Source organism: Rhineura floridana, chromosome 21 (assembly GCF_030035675.1).
Source record: "Rhineura floridana isolate rRhiFlo1 chromosome 21, rRhiFlo1.hap2, whole genome shotgun sequence".
Classification (NCBI taxonomy): Eukaryota; Metazoa; Chordata; class Lepidosauria; order Squamata; family Rhineuridae; genus Rhineura; species Rhineura floridana.
This window is the reverse complement of record NC_084500.1, coordinates 1,658,522-1,678,721: the sequence shown is the minus strand read 5'-3', so window position 1 is coordinate 1,678,721 and position 20,200 is coordinate 1,658,522. Positions and strand designations below refer to the sequence as shown.

Genomic DNA, 20,200 nt, shown 5'->3' with positions numbered 1-20,200 from the left:
ACTAAGTCTCTCTTTTTCGTTAAACAATTACAGGGGGGGAAAGAACTTTAGAGATATTTAAAAGACTGATTAGAAAGCCCCCAAAGGGGGTCATAAAATGGCACCCACCGCAAGGGTTGTAGCGGATGTACCCTGAGCTCCAAAGGACCCACCCACATCAGCTATGTCACACCCATGGGTGCGGGTTGAACATAGCGGGATGTACACATCGAAAGGATTGTTGATCTGATTTCTTAGTTGCTTGTTACCTGAAGGTCTCTGAATATCTTAACAACATTGTTAAAAACAAAAACATATGCCATCGAAACAAAACAACCACCGCCCCCGTAATGGCCGCAGGAAGCTTGGGTGGCACGTTAGTAACAAAGCAACATAATCTGTCTATCAAATTCCTGGGGGACAAGGTAAGTCTTTCGCTGGCACCAAAAAGACGTCAATGAAGGCAGCAGGCAGACCTTGCAGGGGAGGGCTGCATTCTACAGCTGGGGTGCCACAACCGAAAAGGCCCTCTGTGTCAATTGCAATCCCTCTTGTACATTACAATGGAAGGGTAATGATTAGGTAGCACTAGGAGACGCCTGCCTGGATGCAGCCATCTTGGAAGAGACATTCCCTCCTGTGTGCATGAGACGGGGGTGAGGGCATCTCTGAAGATCCTGGTTGACATCTGCTGCGTTTATGGCTATGGGGCACTGGGGCAGCCTGGCCCCATCCATTGGCCCATGAAGGACCAGATGCTCCAGCACTCGCTTTCCTCTACCTTCCCCCTTCCTTTTTCCTTTCGTATCGTGTCTATTAGATTGGTTGCTGGCAGGCAGGGCCTGTTTTGTGAACAGCGATTAGAAAAAATTGAGTGCTTTGTAAGTATAATAATACTTTTATAAAAACAATGTATATATTTAAAATCTGCTCCCTGATTAACCAGGAGCACCTTTTTAGTCTTCCTTTGTTTTTAAGTTGGATTAATCAAACTGATTGATTAATCAGAGATGGCCAACCCGCCTGCTTAAGAGGGCTGTGCAAAGGGCTGCCACCTTTTGAACTGGCTGTTCAGCCTGCGCCCGTGAGCAGAGTCACCGGGGGGGGCATGGCTGCCCATCCAACGGCTGTGAAAGGCACAGGAACAAAGCTGTCTGTGTGTTTTCCTGCACACTTGGCAACCCTGGCGACTGCCTGGCCCCTGGGTGACAGGTGAAGGCCCCCTGCAATTCCAGGCTTTCCCTGGATCTGATCTTGCGGGATGCATCAGCACATCTGGGCCAGCCCCCTTCCTGTTTGCTTACAGGCAGCAGGGCGGGAAGAAAGAAGAGGCTGGTTTTACTTTCACAGTCTCTCAGAGGAGAAGTTGCTTCTAGCAGTGTATGCTTTGGCTGAGCTCGGCTTCCTCTGTCCTGACAAGTGTTTGCTGGGCCTTGAGGGGTCATGGCAGGTAAGACTGCAGAAATATTCCCCTGTTAGCCTCTCCTAAAATGGGCATTGTGGAGCGCTGGCCGGGAGAGTGGGGAGACTTTGGGACCTCACGCTGACTGCTTTCTCTTTCACTCCTTTGCCCTGCACTTTCTAAAGATCTACATAGCAGCAGCGGGAAGGGACATCCGTTCCTCTCTCCACCCAGTCTGTACTTTTCAAGATTCGGGGAAAGGCTTCACCCCAAGGATGCTCTCTGATTGTAGTTTGGAGGGTGTGTATGTTAACCTCCCCTTGCGCAGGTTGCCTCATCTGCTTGATGGACAGATCTGTCCCTTTTCCTTACTTTCCATTTCTCATCCCCCCCCTTTAAGTTCAGTTCACCTCATTTCCACATGTTTGCGACTTTTAAAAAGAAAAAAAAACACCTACCTTTTAAAAAGAAAAAAGAGGAAGGCCAAACAAGAGATGGATTGATTCCATAAAGGAAGCCACAGACCTGAACGTACAAGCTCTGAACAGGGCGGTTCACGACAGACGCTATTGGAGGTCAGTGATTCATAGGGTCGCCATAAGTCGTAGTCAACTTGAAGGCACATAATAACAACAAAAACCTTTACAAAGAAAATTTGTCCGTTAACAAATTAAACCAGAACTGTCACTAGAAGCTAAAATGATGAAACTGAGGTTATCATACTTTGGACACATCGTGAGAAGACAGGATCCACTATAAAAGACAATAATGCTGGGAAAAACAGAAGGGAGTAGAAAAAGAGGAAGGCTAAACAAGAGATGGATTGATTCCATAAAGGAAGCCACAGACCTGAACTTGCAAGATCTGAACAGGGTGGTTCATGACAGGTGCTCTTGGAGGCCACTGATTCATAGGGTCGCCATAAGTCGTAATCGACTTGAAGGCATGTAACAACAATAACACCTTTGCATGAAAATCTGTATGAATTTTCATGCATGTTTCTCCTGATAGATATATTTTCTACTCTATTTTGCTAAGTAAATTTTTTTTTTACAAGCCATTTTCACCTACCAGAATGGCAGGGTTGGGAAAAGACTCCTGTCCTTAAACCCTGGGGAGCTTCTGCCAGTCAGTGTAGGCCATACTAGGGATGGGGGAAAATTAGATTCAGTTCATATTTCAAGCGGAATCTATCAAATTCACAGTCGCTGAAACAACATGAGAGCCGAAACGCACCCATCTGTTGGTATTTGCACTTATCCAAACTGTGTGGTGCAGTGCCCCAACCGAGGTTTACAAAAAGGCGTTGATTTGGGACAACGTACATAAAAAATGAATATATTTGTGAGAACAACATACAAAAATGCATTATGATAAATTTTTATTTATTTGTATTTATTATGAGATTTGTTAGTCGCCCATCTGGCTGGTTGGCCAGCCACTCTGGGCGACGTACACGTTAAAACAGTATATAAAACAGTTAAAAGTTTAAGAACACAGTAAAACTAGCCGTTTATTTATTTATTTTATTTATTAAATTTATATACCGCCCGACTAGCATAGCTCTCTGGGCGGTGAACAACAAATCAATACAAAATACAATAAAATCCAATAAAAACGAGCCACAAAATATAGAGAATGGGAGATCTAAAAACAATTACAATACAGTTTAAAACAGAATTAAGTTAGATTAAAAGCCCTGGAAAAGAGGAAGGTTTTAACCTGGCGCCGAAAAGACAACAGCGTCGGCGCCAGGCGTACCTCATCGGGGAGACTGTTCCACAGTTCGGGGGCCACCACCGAGAAGGCCCTAGTTCTTGTAACCACACTCCGAGGCTCCCTGTGGGTCGGAGCTCGGAGGAGGGCCTTCGATGAAGAGCGCAGTGTACGGGCAGGTTCGTATTGGGAGAGGCATTCCAACAGGTATTGTGGTCCCGCGCCGTATAAGGCTTTATAGGTCAAAACCAGCACTTTGAATTTAGCCCGGAAGCAAATTGGAAGCCAGTGCAAGCGGGCCAGAACAGGTGTTATATGTTCGGACCGCTTAGTTCTTGTTATCAGTCTGGCAGCCTGCTTAAGAAACCAAGTCTTCAGGGTCCGGCAGAAGCTCATTATAGACGGGGCATGGCGTAGATCATTTAGGAGAGAATTCCATAGGGTGGGGGCCACAATTGAGAAGGCCCTCTCTCAAGTCCTCACCAGTCTAGCTGTTTTGACTGGTGGGATCCATAGAAGGTCTTCTGAGGCTGATCTTGTTGAGCGGCATCCCTGTCGATGTTGAAATTGCTTTCAACAAACGTGTACATTGGTCCAGTGTGTTTATTAGCAGAAAATTTGCACTAAAATGTTGAAGAATTTTCATGAGGCTTTTTAAAAAGACATTTTATTTTTCTGCAAATTGCTGTAGAAACGTGAAGGACCAAATTTAAGTTGGGGGAGATGAGAAACAGAGAACGGAAACTGGCTGATCTCTCCATCCCTAGCCCCGCGCCCTGAGCTGCATGGACTGATGGCCTCACTCAATGTAAGGCAGCTTTAAGGGAGGTCTGTAAGCTCAGAGCCAGTGTGGCCTAGTGGTTAAGGTGTTGGACTAGGACCTGGGAGACCAGGGTTTGAATCCCCGCATAGCCATGAAGCTCACTGGGTGACCTTGGGCCAGTCACTGCCTCTCAGCCTCATGAAAACCCTCTTCATAGGGCCGCCATAAGTCGGAGTTGACTTGAAGGCAGTACATTTACATTTTATAATCTCAGTTGGCGGAGCCCCTACCTTACATGAAGGCGGCCCCAGGTTCAATCCCCAATGGCATCTCTAGGTAGGGCTGAGAGAGACTCCCTGCCTGAAACCTTGAAGAGCTGCTGCCAGTCAGTGTAGACAATACTGACTTAGATGAACCAAAGGTCTGACTCACTCTAAGGCAGCTTCCTGCATCCCCAGCCTGAATTTCCACAACGGGGGGGGGGACATGCCAATGACATGATTTTCCTTTCAGACAAGAAGCTGGAGGAAATCCGCAGGCAGTTTGTAGCCGGTGCCAACAAGGCTGTCATTGGCCAAGTCTTGGATGAACTTCTCCGGAAAGGAGTCCTGAATGACGAGGAGGTGGAGGAGGTGAAGGAGAACACAAAAAAGCATGACCAGGCGAGGACTTTGATCGACCACGTGAGGAGGAAGGGGCACAGGGCCAGCCTGATCTTCATCCAGGAGCTCCATGGCCAAGACCCCTTCTTAGCTGGCGACTTGGGGATCCCGGACTTTCTGTCAGGTGTTTATTTAAATCATCCATTTAACCATTTGTTTGTTTTAATAATACGTGGATCCAGATTATTTATGCTAGTTATTTATTTAATTTAACAAATAGCACTTTAAGTAAATTTAATTTAGCTGAATTCTTTATTTAAATCAAGCTTTTTAAGTAGTAAAGGTGTGACCTGATTGACTGGTAATTGATTATGACATTTGCACATCACCTTGTACCCAAAAAGCCTCTCACTGTGGCTTACAAAAATCAGCTCTCAGATGGTCCCTCCCAATCCAAAAATGTGCACAGTGTGCGAGGAAAAAAGGAGGGGAGGGAAGAGGGGAAATGCAAGCTCATGCACCAGTTCTTAAATGTAACAGTTGATAAAGTTACAGCCCATGCCAGTGATGGTTCTGGCTGTCTCCCTGAAGCACTGTTCCATTGCAGTGGCTCCTCCCCCCCCCCGAGTTTGAGAGATAGCGGCTACTCCCCAGAATCAAAAGCAGTCTTAGAGCTGGGCCCCAATCTTCCTTGGGATGCGCTTTATTGAAAGCCTGGCCCGTTGGGGAGTTGATGACCGGTCACCAGGTGACACTTCCCTGTGATCTTTTCCATAGCTGCCCAGTCTTAGGAATGCAGCTCTACCTGTTGAACTATCAAGATACAGTTACCCAAAACACAGCTGCATTCCCACTTTTAATTGTTTGCGACTCACCTCCTAGTCCTCTAGGCATCCCCTTCTCTTTCTCCCATGGATGGGAAGTGGGGCTGGTGGGGAGCAGCGATGAGTCCTCCCCCCCACACCCACACTTTGCGCTCTTCCAAATGCTAGTCTCACTGGAGGGGAGAGGCCCCATCTGACTCTCTGGTGGAAAGGGGGGGGCAGGCGGGGAAACCAGCCTGGCCTCTAACGGTGAGGATTTTCAGACTGGGCATTTCGTGACCCCCTAAAACTCCAGGCAGCAACTCCATTTGAACACGAACGCCTTGATGACTCCCTCCCTTCCCACAGCGAGCTGCCGGCAAGTCTGACCGACACAGCAAAGAAAGCTGCCTTATCCTGAGTTAAACCCCTGGCCTATCTAGCTCAGTACTGTCTACACTGACTGGCAGCAGCTCCGCAGGGTTTTAAGCAGGGGTTCTTTTCCCAAGCTCTATCTGGAGATCCTGGGGATTAACCCTTCCGCATGCCCAACAGATGCCGTGCCACTGAGCTACGGCCAGACAACAAGGGGTCCACATTTGGAGCAGGCATCTCGTTTTCCTGATCCTGAGCCTCAAAGCTCCGAGAGCAAGCTCCGTCAGCCTGGTGTCCTCCAGATGGTTTGGACCACAGTTCCAAGCCCAAACCACAGGCCGAGCCAGAACCAGTGATGGGCAGAGCCAACTCATTCTACTTTTGCCTCCTCCTCCTTCCTGCCTGCTGAGTTCTGCTGGGGCAACACTGAGACTGAGGCGGAAGAAACTGGAAGGCAGGTGGGGGTTGGCTGAGGTTGATGGGGCAGAGCCCACTTGCCCTACTGGGGAGCCTCCACTAGGCCCTGTTTACTTCTTACATGATAACCAGCAGCATACAAAGCTTAACCTGGTATATGGATCTCTCTTGGCTCCAGGGAGTCCAGCTTGCCTGCCGCCCCCTGAACCCGGCCCGAGAGCCAGCGTCTCAGCAGCAAAAGCGCGGCCACTGGAGTCCAGAGACGGGCTCACCCTTTGCCCCTTGGACTTCTTCCTGAAAATACAAGCCGAGGAAGTGAACGAGGTGAGAGCAAAGCCTTGCTGCCTCTCGCGATGGGGGTACTGGCGGACCATGTTAGCTCCAGGTGCCATTTCAACCTCTGCGCTTTTAATTAATGCAAGGGTAGGGAGACTCTGGCCTGAGAGCTGAATGCAGCCCTCTAGGCTTCTTTATTTGGCCCTTGGACTCTCTCCAGGCCACACTCCTCATCAGCCCTGCTTCTCACCCCGCTTGAGGGCTTTTACCTGGCTGAATGTGTCACTGAACTGGGATAATGCCTCTAGCTTGCCAGGACAGAGAGAGACATATAGAAACATCTGAGATTTGCACAGGTGGAGTGCAGCTTATTGGTCACATCCATTGCTACTCCCACGTGTGACTGTGGCCCCGCCCACCACTGGTATTTGTCTCTGAAAGGTTCCCCATGAGGAAATGTGACCCTTGAATTGGAAAAAACTTCCCTACCCTTGCCTCAACGGAAGCTGCCTCTGTCCTGCTGCAAAAGTGAAAACTGGGTCTATTTTGTTTCCAAAACTCTCCTCTCCCAGTGTTTGGGAATTCCAAATTACCTAGTTGTCTCCCCAAAGCAGAGCTGCTGTATTAGGTTCCCCCCCCCATTATTCCCTCATCTATCTGAGTTTTTCATGTGCCTGCAGTTTTCATGTGGGACTGCGCTCCTTTTGCATCACCGCTCTGGACGTGTGCATCAACAGTCCAAAATACAACCAAGCTTTATATTTACACAATTGTGTGATTTAAATGCATGGTTGCTTCGAGATTCTTTGGTGCGGTGTTTTCACAAATGTGCAGGTCCTCATGGGTGCTTCAGTGACATGCACAGAAAAGAACGCATGCATATAAACTCATAGGGGTGGACAGATCTGTTAACTTCATATTTCCTGTCTTAAATTCATTTCTCCACATTGTTGAAAGAAAAAGCCTTCAAGACAATTCATCAGGATTTTAATCTGCGTTTCTCTGGTTGTGCACAGATTGGCCTAATAGTCACATTTTTAAGAGCAATTTCCCCCAATATAATGCCTTTTCCTATGTTGCATGTTTGGACATGTTTGGGGTTGGAGCACTGCACCGAAAAATTCAGAAGATGTGTGAATTTCAATTGGCCTTCAGAGGCTTGCTGCTTCTGACAAAGAAAGTAGAACATAGCCATGGCAGCAGTGGAGCTGGGTGGCTCCGATGCCAGTGGGCAGTGAATCCACTCCAGGGTTTCATCCGAACTTTCAAGGAGCTGTCCAAGCTGCTGGAACTTCCTCCCCAAATTAGGTCCAACACCTTGGACAGCTCCTTGAGAGTTCAGACTAAAACCCGGAGTGGATTCACTGCCTCACTGACATCGGAGCCACCAGTCTGAAGCCTTTTCTTCCCTCAGTCAGGATGTTAAGCTAGATGGGCCTTTGGCCTGACCCAGACAAGCTAACCTCTGGGCTCCTTAAGATAGATTTCAGTGAACCTGGCTGAGGCTGATTTTTTCCCTCCCTCGACAGATCTACCCAATCAAGGACTCAAAGACGCGGACGCGCCTGGCCTTGATCATCTGCAACATTGAGTTTGAGCACTTGTCCAGAAGGGATGGGGCTGAGGTGGATCTGGTGCAGATGAAGACCCTCCTGGAAGGACTGGGATACAGTGTGGAAACAGAGACCAACTTATGCTCAAAGGTAGGCACTGGGGAGTTTTGTGTCCTGGTAACAACCCATTCTTTTCCCCCATGACACCCCCTCTCTGCCTTATATCTTTAGGTTTCATTTCCCCTTTAACAACCAAAGTTTCTACCTGGCAATTCCTGCTCAGAACCAGCCTCTAAAACAGAAACCAGCCATGTTACAACAACCTTACAGTAGATTGGTTCATTCCTTTATATGCATGTGCCCATGCACGCACACTTGTATATATGAACCCTAGTGCCTGGCTGAAATTTTGTGGGGATACACAGAGAAAATGTGCACCTAAATGCAGAGGAAATTTAATATTCTGTTATGTCACAGAGCTGGAAGTAACCTTAGAGATCATTTAGTCCAACCCCTTCTCCAGTGAAGGATAAACATATTAGAATACTAGGGCATGCACCCCTGCTCACTTTGCTTGCCAACCCTACCTTCTTTCACCCTTTGCCAAAGCTTCCTGACTGCCTTTGTCTCAGTTCCCCTCCTCCGCAGGCTCAGTAGGTCTCAGAAATTCAACATGTCGGGAGCCATGTAAATTGCAGCTGCATAAAAACAACCTTACAAATGTATGTGTATAAAGGAAGCATACTGGGTTACCCGTGCTTCAATTCTGGCTCCTCTGCTGTTAATTTATTATCTTTTAATCCCAGCTTTCCCCAAAGAGCTTAGGGTGCCGTGTTGGCTCGTGTCAAACCCAGCAAGCCTGTCGATTCCCCCTAGCAAGCCTGGGTGCCTCTGCCTTACAGGGTGATCAGATACAACCTTCCACTCAGCCATGGAGTTAGGGAGGGAAGCTTCTTCTCAGCTGCGCCACAGCTTAGAAGCTTGAAGAAGCCCTCAGAAGCACAATTCAGTCCCACAGACAATTCCCGAAGCTGGAGAGGAAGGCTGGGACTTATTTTTGCACCATAGTCACCAAAGCCTTGGATTTCTCTGGAAACACAGCACAATTGCAGGGGTGATTCCCCACTTTGGATTGCAGGAACAATCCCCCACTCCAAGGATGTTTTGTTGTGGTGGTAGTTGAAAGAAAGAAATGTAAGGCTTATTGCTACAAAGAGGTAAAGCAGCCATGCAGCTTCCCCTCCTAGAGCTATCACTAAGTGAGAACAAAGACAGGAAGAGAAGGGAGGAAGGGGAGGAGCAAAGCCTGCAAAAGCAACAAACATCTTAGAGGAGGAATCAACAGAGGGATATATCATGCATTGGTGCTTCACTCACAACAGTTGTGTTGCTGACTCGCCCTCCCATCTCATTCCTTTCAGGATATGGCCAGCTGCTTACAGCGCTTTGCGGCTCGGCCGGAGCACAAGACCTCCGACTGTACCTTCCTGGTGCTCATGTCTCACGGCCTCCGGGGAGTCCTGTGTGGGGTCAAGAGCCAGGGCGAGTGCTCGGACATCCTCCCCATTGACACCATCTTCTCTGCCTTCAACAACAAGAACTGCCAAGCTCTGAGAGGGAAGCCCAAGGTCGTCGTCATCCAGGCATGCCGTGGTGGTACGTTGTGGGCGCCGAACCCAGGCATTCCCACTCATCGGCTATCATGGGACTGAGCGCAAGCCAGATCTATGGTTCAGCAGGAAATAAAAGATTTAGAAGGGCAAGCAGAAGTGGTCAGTGCCCCTGTGGCACTGGTAGGATGGAAGGCAGGGAGCCCAACAGTAGGTGATGCCACAGCCAACAACAGGCACAGCTGGACCCTGATAGGTTGCAAGTAGGAAGGCAGGCAGGTGGTGATTGGCTGAGGGCAGGCTGAGGTCGGTGGGGCATTGCGTGGCTCGGTCTCCCTTGCATGCCCCCACTGCAGCCATGTTGTGCTATGCCACTACCCCCCATGGCAGCCATTTTGTGACTGGTGCCCACGGCACTTTCCTCAAAATTCCAAATGTGTCCCGCATAGCCCAAGAAAGCTGGCAACCCATGGTGTAACCACTTAGAGACTGAAACAGTCTCTCATATGCTCGTTTACAATAGTTGTTTTTTTCATCAGGGAGTTAGAGAATGCATAATATAGCCATACCTAATTTGGTGCCCTCCAAAGTTGTGGACTCCTGCTCCCATCAGCTCCAGCCTACACAGCCCTGATTTTCCTCAATTATCTGACAGCGTAATGAAACTGTAAGTGTCATACAACACTTGCTATAGGGCTACATTACCCAGCCATATCCTTCTTTATGGCCAAGATCCTCCTTTAATGTTTACTCACTGGCTCAGCAAAGGTCCTGTCCAATGTTAATCAACAGCTTCCTGTTGGAAGGTATTGGCTGCTTTATTGGGTCCTGGTCAACATGACTGGGGAGGAATTACCCCTGAATTAGTCCTTGTTTTCCCCTCAGTGCAGTCGTGTCGGGAGCAGGGCCTTGTTAGAGTGAAATAACACTATTTCACCATAATAGAAAAAGTAACGCAAGGAAACCAGTTTTGATCACCACTTCCCTCCTGCAACAGGGAAGGGAAGTGGACTAATTCCAGGACAATTCTTCACTGGTCTCTTTAGTCTCACAGGAACGAATAAAAGAGGCAAAACCTGCAAACAGGAAGCTTTTGATTAAAGGCACAGCAGCCCCTCGGAACCTGGTGCAATTGCATTGTATGAAAAATAAATGGCAAAGATCAGGTTTGAAAAAAAGATGGAGGACAGAGAAAATGCTGGAATGCAGCAGTAGGGCAATGATGATGACCTGTAGATCCACAGACAGCAGTTTCAGAGAGGTGGACTGATGTGGAAGCCACCTCAAGTCCTGATAGATGTGTTTAACATTGTAATTTTGTTTCTCCAGAGAATAAAGGGTTTGCATATGTAAGTGACTCAGTAATGCCTCCAGACGTGCCCCTCTTCCCTGTCCTGTGGCCCCCTGAGGGCTTGGAGAGCGATGCCATTCAGAAAGTGCATGTGGAGAGTGACTTCATCTGCCTCTATTCCACAACCCCAGGTAAGTGGCTCTCGCAGGAAGGACAGAGTGGGACAGGTATTGAGTGGGTGGCTAAATTGCCATTGCTTTTCCTTAACCATGCTCCAGTGCCTTTGACAGCAGTTTGACACATTTAGCAGGCCAAACATTTTCACGCTGTCTTCATGGATTACTCCTGGGCGCCCTAGCCCTAGAGCCACTGTGGTGTAGTGGTTGGGCTACAACCTGGGAGACCAGGGTTGGAATCCCTACTTGGCCATGAAGCTCACTGGGTGACCTTGGGCCGGTCACTGCCTCTTAGCCTAATCTGCCTCACAGGGTTGTTGTGGGGATTAAATAAGGAGGTGGAGAACCATGTACACCAACCTTCAGTCCTTTGGAGAAAAGGTGGGATAATTAATTAAGTAAAGCTAGCCAATAATGATGATTAATTAATTAATTAATTAATTAAACAAACCGTTGTGGACAGCCTCATTTTAGAATTAGCTGTCTAGAGATGCCAACTGACCTGACAAGAAACCCTTTGCTTATGCCATGTGCAGCACCTTGATCTGCACAAGTCTACATAAGAAACCTTTCATGGCACACAGATAAACATTATAAGCTGCTAATGAACCCAGGGGCAGGGGTTGGTAAAGTGTTGGCAACCCCATCAGTGAGGGGAAGGGCAAATGTGGTGAGGCTCTCCCCAGTGACTACCTGCCATGTTCACCTCCCCACTCCAAAGGTCAAAGGATGACCTGGATGTGAGGAGTCTTCATCTCCCCTACCAGGCCCTTCCAATCTGGAGGGGCAGCTTCTGATTTGTAGGACTCAGTCCCAGGGCAGCCCCCATGACTTCCAGGTCAAGGAGTGATTGTTAAACAAAGCAAAGGCCCTTTAAAGGAACAGATAGCTCCTCAGATGGCATGGGGCAAACAGCAAGACTTGGCTAGCTGAGCCTTCAGAAGTCTTTTGCTACTTGTTGAAACAACAGCTGCCTCCCAGGCAGTTGCTCTGTCCAGGGTCCTGGCCTTGCCTCCGTGTAACTCTGCTGCCCCTATTATGTTAGGAAGAAAGTGTGGGCAACAGCTGGTATAGCACAGTGGGGAGGAGAGCTTGCCTGGGAGTCTAGAGTCGGTGAGTTCAAATCCCTGCTCATGTCTCTCCTGGGTGTCAAGGGCCAGCTAAAGATCACCCCCACGGTGAGTGGCTCAGGGGTGACGTGCCCTGCCACCTGTGCAGCCGTGGGCATGCTGCATAGTCCCAAGGGGCCCAGTTGCCCTCCAGCTGGCAGTTGCGGACAAGAAAGGGGCTGGGTTGTGCGGCTATGGCAAGTTGAGCAGGCCGTAGCCAACTGGGGAGGACTAGCCTCAGAGAAAGGCAATGGTAAAGCCCCTCTGGATACCACTTACCATGAAATCCCTATTCATAAATGTAAATGGACTGCCTCCAAGTCGATTCCAACTTACTGCGACCCTACGAATAGGGTTTTCATGGTAAGCGGTATTCAGAGGTGGTTTACCTTTGCCTTCCTCTGAGGCTGAGAGGCAGTGACTGGCCCAAGGTCACCCAGTGAGCTTCATGGCTGTGTGCGGATTTGAACCCTGGCCTCCCAGGTCACAGTCCAACACTCTAACCACTACACCACACTGTCTCCATTCATAGGGTCGCCATAAGTTGGCATCAACTTGAGGCAGTCCATTTTCAAAGTGTGGGGCCCGTTCCTTGAATGGCAGTGAAAAGTGTCATTTCTAGTCTGCATCTCTGCTGGAATTGTTTTTAAAGATTTTTTTGAAAAAGGTGTTTGTTTTTAGTCTGCTTTATAGATGCTTTTAGTGTTTAGTTGGTAGTTTGCCACCCTAGACTCCTTCTGGGCGGAAGGGCGGGATATAAGTCTAATTAATGAGGGGGAGGGGGAGGCTTGGAACGTGAGCTTGTGCAGGAGATGAGAAGGTGCTGTTGCCCTTGCATCCCTACTTCTTTGCACACCACGGGCAGATCCAGGAGCCCTGTTCTCCACCAAGGAATATGGTGACACCAGTGTGACGTATTGACACTCCCGTTGGCGGTAAGCCACCATCAGCCGTGTTCAGTCGCAGTCATGCAAAAGCCAACGGATGGTTTAGCTGTGGTTCCTGTAGCCAGCGTGGGGGCCGCTTGGTGGTAGAGCCTGTACTCTGCACCCAGGAGGCCCCAGATTCAATCTCCACCTAAAATTAACAGCTGGAAGGAGTTGGAGTGTGCATATCAATGCCTCTATTAGGGAAAAATCAAATATGAAAATGCATTATATTAGGGGACGTTGCTTTGCATAAACGTGTATACTGGGATAAATGTGCATTAAAATGCTGATGAATTTTCATGAAGACAAAAAAAAATCACAAGCTGATGTGGAGAACATAAGATTGGAAAAATTAGGAACTGGGAGAAATTGGGATGAACATATTTGTCCATCCCTAGCTGAGCAGTAAAGGATCGCCTTTGCAGGCAGAAGGCTGCAGATTTAATCCCTGGCTGCTGCTTCTTGTTATCTGCCTTCAAGTCGATTTTGACTTCTGGCGACCCCATGAATCAGTGACCTCCAAGAGCATCTGCCATGAACCACCCTGTTCAGATCATGTACGTTCAGGTCTGTGGCTTCCTTTATGGAATCGATCCATCTCTTGTTTGGCCTTCCTCTTTTTCTACTCCCTTCTGTTTCTCCCATTATTATTGTCTTTCCTAGTCAATCATGTCTTCTCATGATGTGTCCAAAGTATGATATTCTCAGTTTCATCATTTTGGCTTCTAGTGACAGTTCTGGTTTAATTTGTTCTGACACCCAATTATTTGTCTTTTTCGCAGTCCATAGTATGCACAAAGCTCTCCTCCAGCACCACATTTCAAATGAGTTGATTTTTCTCTTTTTCACTGTCCAACTTTCACATCCATACATAGAGATCGTGGTCTGAATGATCCTGACTTTGGTGTTCAGTGATACATCTTTGCATTTGAGGACCTTTTCTAGTCCTCTCGTAGCTGCCCTACCCAGTCCTCGCCTTCTTCTGATTTCTTGACTATTGTCTCCACTTTGGTTAATGACTGTGCCAAGGTATTGATAATCCTTGACAAGTTCAATGTCCTCATTGTCAGCTTTAAAGTTACATAAATCTTCTGTTGCCATTGCTGTAGTCTTTTTGACTCAGAGGAAGGCAATGGGAAACCACCTCTGAATACCTCTTACCATGAAAACCCTGGATAATTTCAGTTAAAAGAATCTTGGATAGCAGATTATGAGAAAGAGCATGGAGAGTGAGTAGTAGTCAGATGGAGCTGCTATATTAGGATCGTATCTTCCCATATGAGCCTGTCTGAGCCCTGAGATAATTGGGGAGGCCCTTCTGTTCATCCTGCCACCCTCACAGGTGGGTCAGGTGGGAGCACAGGAAAGGGCCTTCTTGGTGGCTGCCCCCAGCCTCTGGAACTCCCTTCCTAGGGAGGTTAGACTCTCTCCCTCCCTGCTGTCCTTCTGTCAGCCAGTGAAGACTTTTCTGTTCTGACTGGGTCTTGGGAACTGACTGCAAGGGCTATTAAATGGTGTGCGGTTTTTACTTAATTTTATTTTGTGTTGTTTTTAATTGCTATGTTACAATTTTATAGTTACATTTTAATTAACCTCTATGTTTTATTTATATGTTTTTAACTGTATCCGTTTTAATTTTTGTAAGCTACCTTGAATCCCAGTTCTGGGGAAAAGGTGGGTTATACATTAATAATAGTCAAAGAGGCTAGACTGGGCTAGATGGACTGATCATTTGACTCCAGGCAAAGGTCCATCACTCAGTGATACAACACATCCTTACTTGCACGCAGTCCTTGACCTCTCTAGATAAAATGATTTTGATGAAGGGGGCTAAGAATGACCCTCCTGTTCTACCCGAGATCCTGAAGAGCTATATTAGGGAGAGAAGAGAAATATGTTTCTAATTTGTACTTCCCAGGCTGATAGGCGAACCGAAATGTAGCAGTCTTCAAATTCACACATCTCCAAATGTTGCAATGCAACTGTCCAACCCCAAAAATGCATGCCAAGAAGTGTATGTTAGGAAAAAGAGCCCACTAAAATGCTTGTGTTACTGAAATTATTGGGGGGGGATTTATTGCATTAGGGAAAACATCATGTAAATTTGCATGTGTTACACGTTTTAACTTGTTTTTGGTTTTTAAAAGAACAAACAGATGTGGAAGTGAGGGAAACCGAACTTAAGACTAGAAGAAAGAGAAATCGAAATCTACGAGCGTTGTCCACCCTTAAGATTGATCTGTTCATGTTCACATTGCCTCTCCAGATCACGTATCCTGGAGAAGCCCCCAGACTGGATCCATCTTCATTGTCCAGCTGATCAAGGATATCAAGGCACACGCCTGGAACTGCAACCTGGAAGAGGTCTTCCGCAAGGTAGGCCCTGCTGAGGTTCTGTCCTGCGCTAACTCAAAGCAAAGACAAACTCCCTTGCACTGGGCTCAGGCTGAATGCCAGTCAAGGGCAGTGCCATGAGGTTGCCACAGCAAGAGTCAACCTTAGGCTGAGCTTTATATAGGAGCAGCAGTTCAGGCTCACTTATAAGCTCTGCTTTCAATTACCAGGGCCCAAGGGTGCTCGCCACAGAGACACGGGCAATGCAGGCTCATCTTGCAGACATGACTCCGGGGCTGCCCCTACACACCATTCCCTGTCTGATTCAGAGCCCTCAGTCTTCTCAAAGACTGCTGGGAATTGTAGCTCTTTGAGGGGTAAACTATAGTTCCTATGATTTTCTTTTTTCTTTTAGGTAGGAAGTGGGGGGAGCCACGACTGTTAAAGTGCTGCAATAGTGCTTTAAATGTGCGGTATGGATGTAACCTTGCATTTTTTTCTTCTTTTAAATGAAAGCTGGGAATATGGGGGTTATGGAACATGGGGGGTACAACTCCCCACCCCCACAGATGTCCTTACTTAGCATACAGGTTAGCAATGCGCCAGATGCAAAAGAAGACAAGGGGGGCTCTTGCACCTTTAGTAGTAGTGTGGAAGAGAGAATTCTATTAAAGGTGTAGGAGCCTCCCCCTCTCCTCTTTCACACCCTGCCACCCTGTTGTTCAAGCAGTTGCACCCTTCCTCTCCAGACTGGTTGCTTTACTGCCAGTGCATTCTGCAACGTGTTCTTGGCGCATTGGTGGTGGATTTATTCTGCTTTCTTAGCTGTTCTGTGTTGCTACCACATTATTGCTGTCTGGAGCGGCTGTGGCACAAGAAAAGCGAGACACAAATAAACCTGAACATTTGTGGTATAATACGTTATGGGATTTCAGCAGGAAGTGACAGGACATGGACTGATTGGAAATGATAGTCTGATAGCCCTAAAATAGTTGCAGGTGCAAACAGAACAGAAAATGGGATCATGCCCAATGACTACCCCTAGAGCATCGTAAGCGCAAATCATAATGACTGTTCAATAAAAAGGATGTTGGAAGGCCCCCGAAATGTGCAAGGCTGCTTACAATCTCAAGACAATCACCTCTGATAACATGCAAACTGAATTTAATTCTTATTTAATGGAAAATAAATACATAGTCAGCTATCGCCTTTTGCAAGGTTGCATGAAAGGTCCAGGAGGAGCCCTGTTCTCCTTTGTCCAGCTGGGCTGGAGGGAGGGAGGGGAACCTGGTGAGGAAGGCCTGCCCTGAGCTGTCTTCTCCTCTGCATTGCAGGTCCTGCAGTCCTTTGAAAAAAACCCATGTCAGATGCCCTCCAAGGATCGAACCACCCTGTGCAAGAAGCTCTACCTTTTCCCAGGGCACTGAAACAGAGTAAGTGGCTCTACTCTCGCTCCCTAACTGGGCTTTTAGGGTGGGTGGTGTTAACGGAGTGAGGGACAGCTGAGTCCGGATATTCCTTGGAGCCTGTGGTTGCATTGTTTCAGCACGGGGGAAATTTTATTCAGTTCACATTTAATGGAGAATCTTATCATAGTCACTCTTTCCAAAACAACATGAAACCTGCACTGATTCGAATTTTGCAGCACAGCTCTGCAGCCAAGGTTTACAAAAAAAAAATGCATGTATCAGAGAAAACTGCACGTAAAAAACGAATGTATTAATTAAGATAACATACAAAAACACATTATATTTGGGAAATTGCTTGTAAAAATGTATACATCAGTCAAAACTTGCAAAAGTGTGTTTATTAGGAAAAAGTTGTGCTAAAATGCTGGAGAATATTCATGGGCATTTTTTTAAAAAACATCACACGCTGCAGAAATGTGGAGAACTGGATTTAGGATTAGAAAAGTGAGAAACTGACAGATCCTTCCATCCCTAATGATGGTGCAGCGCAGTGAAGAAGAGGCTAAGGCTACAGTTCTAACCCCCCTTACCTGGGAGCAAGCCTGATTGAATTCAGTAGAGCTTACTCCTGAGAATACATGGTTCGGAGCGCATGATTTGTGCTGTGAGCGTCAAAGCTGGAGGTTCTCATCCAAACCTCACCTCTGCCACAAAGTCATTCAGGGGCCTTGTCCGAGCCACTCTGCCTAAGCTTCAGGAGTCTCCACATCCACAATAGGGGGGATTATAATGCTGGCTTACCTTACAGGGTTGTTGTAACTAAGCAGGGCTGCCAAATGCTCAAAAGCACTCGACAAATGTTGAGCATTCAGTATTGCAGGGAAGAGCTGTGGCTAGGGATGTAAGGAGGCACCATTTTGCATTACGCCCTGTATTTGTTGCATGCAACGCTGTTACGGTTCCGCTGCAATTTGTCTTCCACCAGAAGCTACATTATTCAACCCTCTGTCCGCTGTGGTGAAATCACGTGACTTATGTAATTAATTATGCAAATTACATTGTTCCACTCTATTTCAATGCAAAGGAAACACAATGCAAATGCTGGCGGGGGGGCATATTGTTTGCAGACTGAAAGCAAGAATAGCAAATATGGATCGTATTGGCTGGATTGATTCCCATTCTGATATCATAGTAGAGTTGGAAGGGGCCTACAAGGCCATCAAGTCCAACCCCTGCTCAATGCAGGAATCCAAATCAAAGCATTCCCGACAGCTGGCTGTCCAGCTGCCTCTTGAAGTCCTCCAATGTCGGAGAGCCCACCACCTCTCTAGGTCATTGGTTCCATTGTCATATGGCTCTAACAGTTAGGAAGTTTTTCCTGATGTCTAGCTGAAATCTGGCTTCCTCCAACTTGAGCCCATTATTCCGTGTCCTGTACTCTGGGATGATTGAGAAGAGATCCCGGCCCTCCTCTCTGTGGCAACCTTTCATGTACTTGAAGAGTGCTATCCTATCTCCCCTCAGTCTTCTCTTGGGGGAACATTGGCCATTTCTGCTCTAATTTCCAGTTTTTGTCGGAACTCTCCAACATCCCTAGCTGCGGCATGCAGAGAGGCATTGCTCAATTTCATTTTCTTCCTTTGTGCAGACGAAGAGGCAGCGTTCTCAGCAAGGTGCCAGCCGCTGTGGATGGACCATTGGTTTTTCAGAGATCTGGGGGCTAGATTGCTCAAAGCCCTCCACAGCTGTGCCTCCCCATTCCCTGCCTCTCAACTTACTTATTTCAATACATCCTTGATTGTGATCTCCCACAACACTCCTTCCTTCAGCTCCCTCCTCAAAAGCACAAGAAAAGCCTGGCTGTCGGGCCCAAAGGGGCTCATCTAGTCCAGCATCCTGTTCTCACACGGGCCCCAAAGGGAAACCTGCTAGCAGGACACAATTGCGACAGCAACTCTCTTCACTTGTGCAACTCCCCAGCAAGTGACATTCAGAGCCATGCCACCTCTGCCACAATTACTTTGCAGGGTGTTTGTGTGGTGTAGTGGTTAAGGTGTTGGACTAGGACCTGGGAGACCAGGGTTTGAATCCCCACACAGCCATGAAGCTCACTGGGAGACCTTGGGCCAGTCACTGCCTTTCCGCCTCAGAGGAAGGAAATGGTAAACCCCCTCTGACTACCGCTTACCATGAAAACCCTATTTGAAGGGTCGCCATAAGCCAGGATCAACTTGAAGGCAGGCCATTTCCATTTTGAAGCATGTTACCGTAACGTGCATTGATTAGGAAACTCACTTTTTCATGATGCAGCCCCATAGTTCCTAACTAGCCATAAGTCCGTGCAACTAAAATAAATGCGTATTTCCCCCCCACCTTTTCTCTCCCCTTCTCCTGTTGTTCTTTCTTTGCTGAATTGTTGATTGAAAGTTGCGTGTGTGTGAGGGGGACATGACTTGGTAAAGCACCATGGATAATTTTGGTAGAGCCAACAGGGTCCTGTCCTCCAGTGTGGTTGGCATGGGTGGGGGGAAGGGAGGCAGCCATCTTGGACTCTTCATTGACTCCAGTGTGTATGTACGGTAGACATTTCAGCAGGCAGTGGTGGCCATTGGGTCCGATGTCAGTGGAATCTGCACCAGGTTTTAGTCTGAACTTTCAAGGAGCAGTCCAAGGTGCTGAAACCTATTCCCACAATAGGTTCAGAACCTTGAACAGCTCCTTGACAGTTCAGACTAAAACCTGTAGCGGATCCACTGACATCAGTGCCACCAGGAGCTACTGCCAGCAGGGCAGGACAGGGTGCCAAACTACAGTGGCTATTCTTTTGTCCCTTCCTTGTGACTTCTCCACCTCGGGCCCATTTTTGGGCCATGCACACTTTAGCAATTACAGTAGCATTGTGCTACTTACGCTGAAACTACAACAGCGTGACCTTGAACAGAGTTGGGTGTCCTTGGAGATGTGAAGGAGGATGGGGACAGATTTTTTTTCCCCATTGTCATTGAAACCTTTTTTGTTTGTCCTCCTGAAAAAACGGGTGGGGGTATGGGGTAAAACTTTTAGCTACTGAGAAAGGTCTTCTCAATGGTTGACTCATCTCCTTTTACTCTGATTGGCTCCAGTTAGCAAAAAAAGACCAGGAAGCAGGGTAGAAGACTCTTCCCAGTGGTTAACACTCACCCCTTTCATGCTGATTGGCTTGTAGGATGCTGGAGACATAGGACTCTGTTCCCAAAAAATTAAGTCATCTGAGACCCCAGACAACTACACTCCTGGTTGGGAGAGAGAGAGAGAGAGAAACTGGCTGGTAGTAAAGCCATGAGGGTGCATCTTGGAAATCTTAAGGTGGGATGGAGGAGGAGGTAGCAAACCTACAAATGAGGCTCTGCAGGTTGCTGGTTTCACCCAGACCTATGAGAAATGCACAGCAGATGATTTGCCACCCCTGGAAACACA

General features: G+C 47.5%; 1 protein-coding gene across 1 annotated transcript; it reads left to right on the top strand.

Moving 5' to 3' along the window:
- The first annotated feature begins 1,295 nt into the window (after nucleotides 1-1,295).
- LOC133374194 (caspase-1-like) lies at nucleotides 1,296-19,116 on the top strand. The gene is made up of 9 exons (XM_061604787.1): nucleotides 1,296-1,429; nucleotides 4,374-4,646; nucleotides 6,236-6,381; nucleotides 7,863-8,036; nucleotides 9,308-9,542; nucleotides 10,826-10,978; nucleotides 15,268-15,377; nucleotides 16,670-16,768; nucleotides 18,393-19,116. Exons 1-8 carry the CDS (start codon nucleotides 1,423-1,425, stop codon nucleotides 16,760-16,762), a joined length of 1,191 nt encoding a protein of 396 aa, XP_061460771.1. The 5' UTR covers nucleotides 1,296-1,422; the 3' UTR covers nucleotides 16,763-16,768; nucleotides 18,393-19,116.
- The last annotated feature ends 1,084 nt before the right edge of the window (nucleotides 19,117-20,200 follow it).

What these genes read in the sequence shown, in the direction of transcription:
- LOC133374194 (XM_061604787.1), top strand. An exon ending in AAGCCGAGGAAGTGAACGAG is followed by an intron (nt 6,382 to 7,862) that starts GTGAGAGCAAAG and finishes CTCCCTCGACAG; the next exon opens with ATCTACCCAATCAAGGACTC. An exon ending in AGACCAACTTATGCTCAAAG is followed by an intron (nt 8,037 to 9,307) that starts GTAGGCACTGGG and finishes CATTCCTTTCAG; the next exon opens with GATATGGCCAGCTGCTTACA.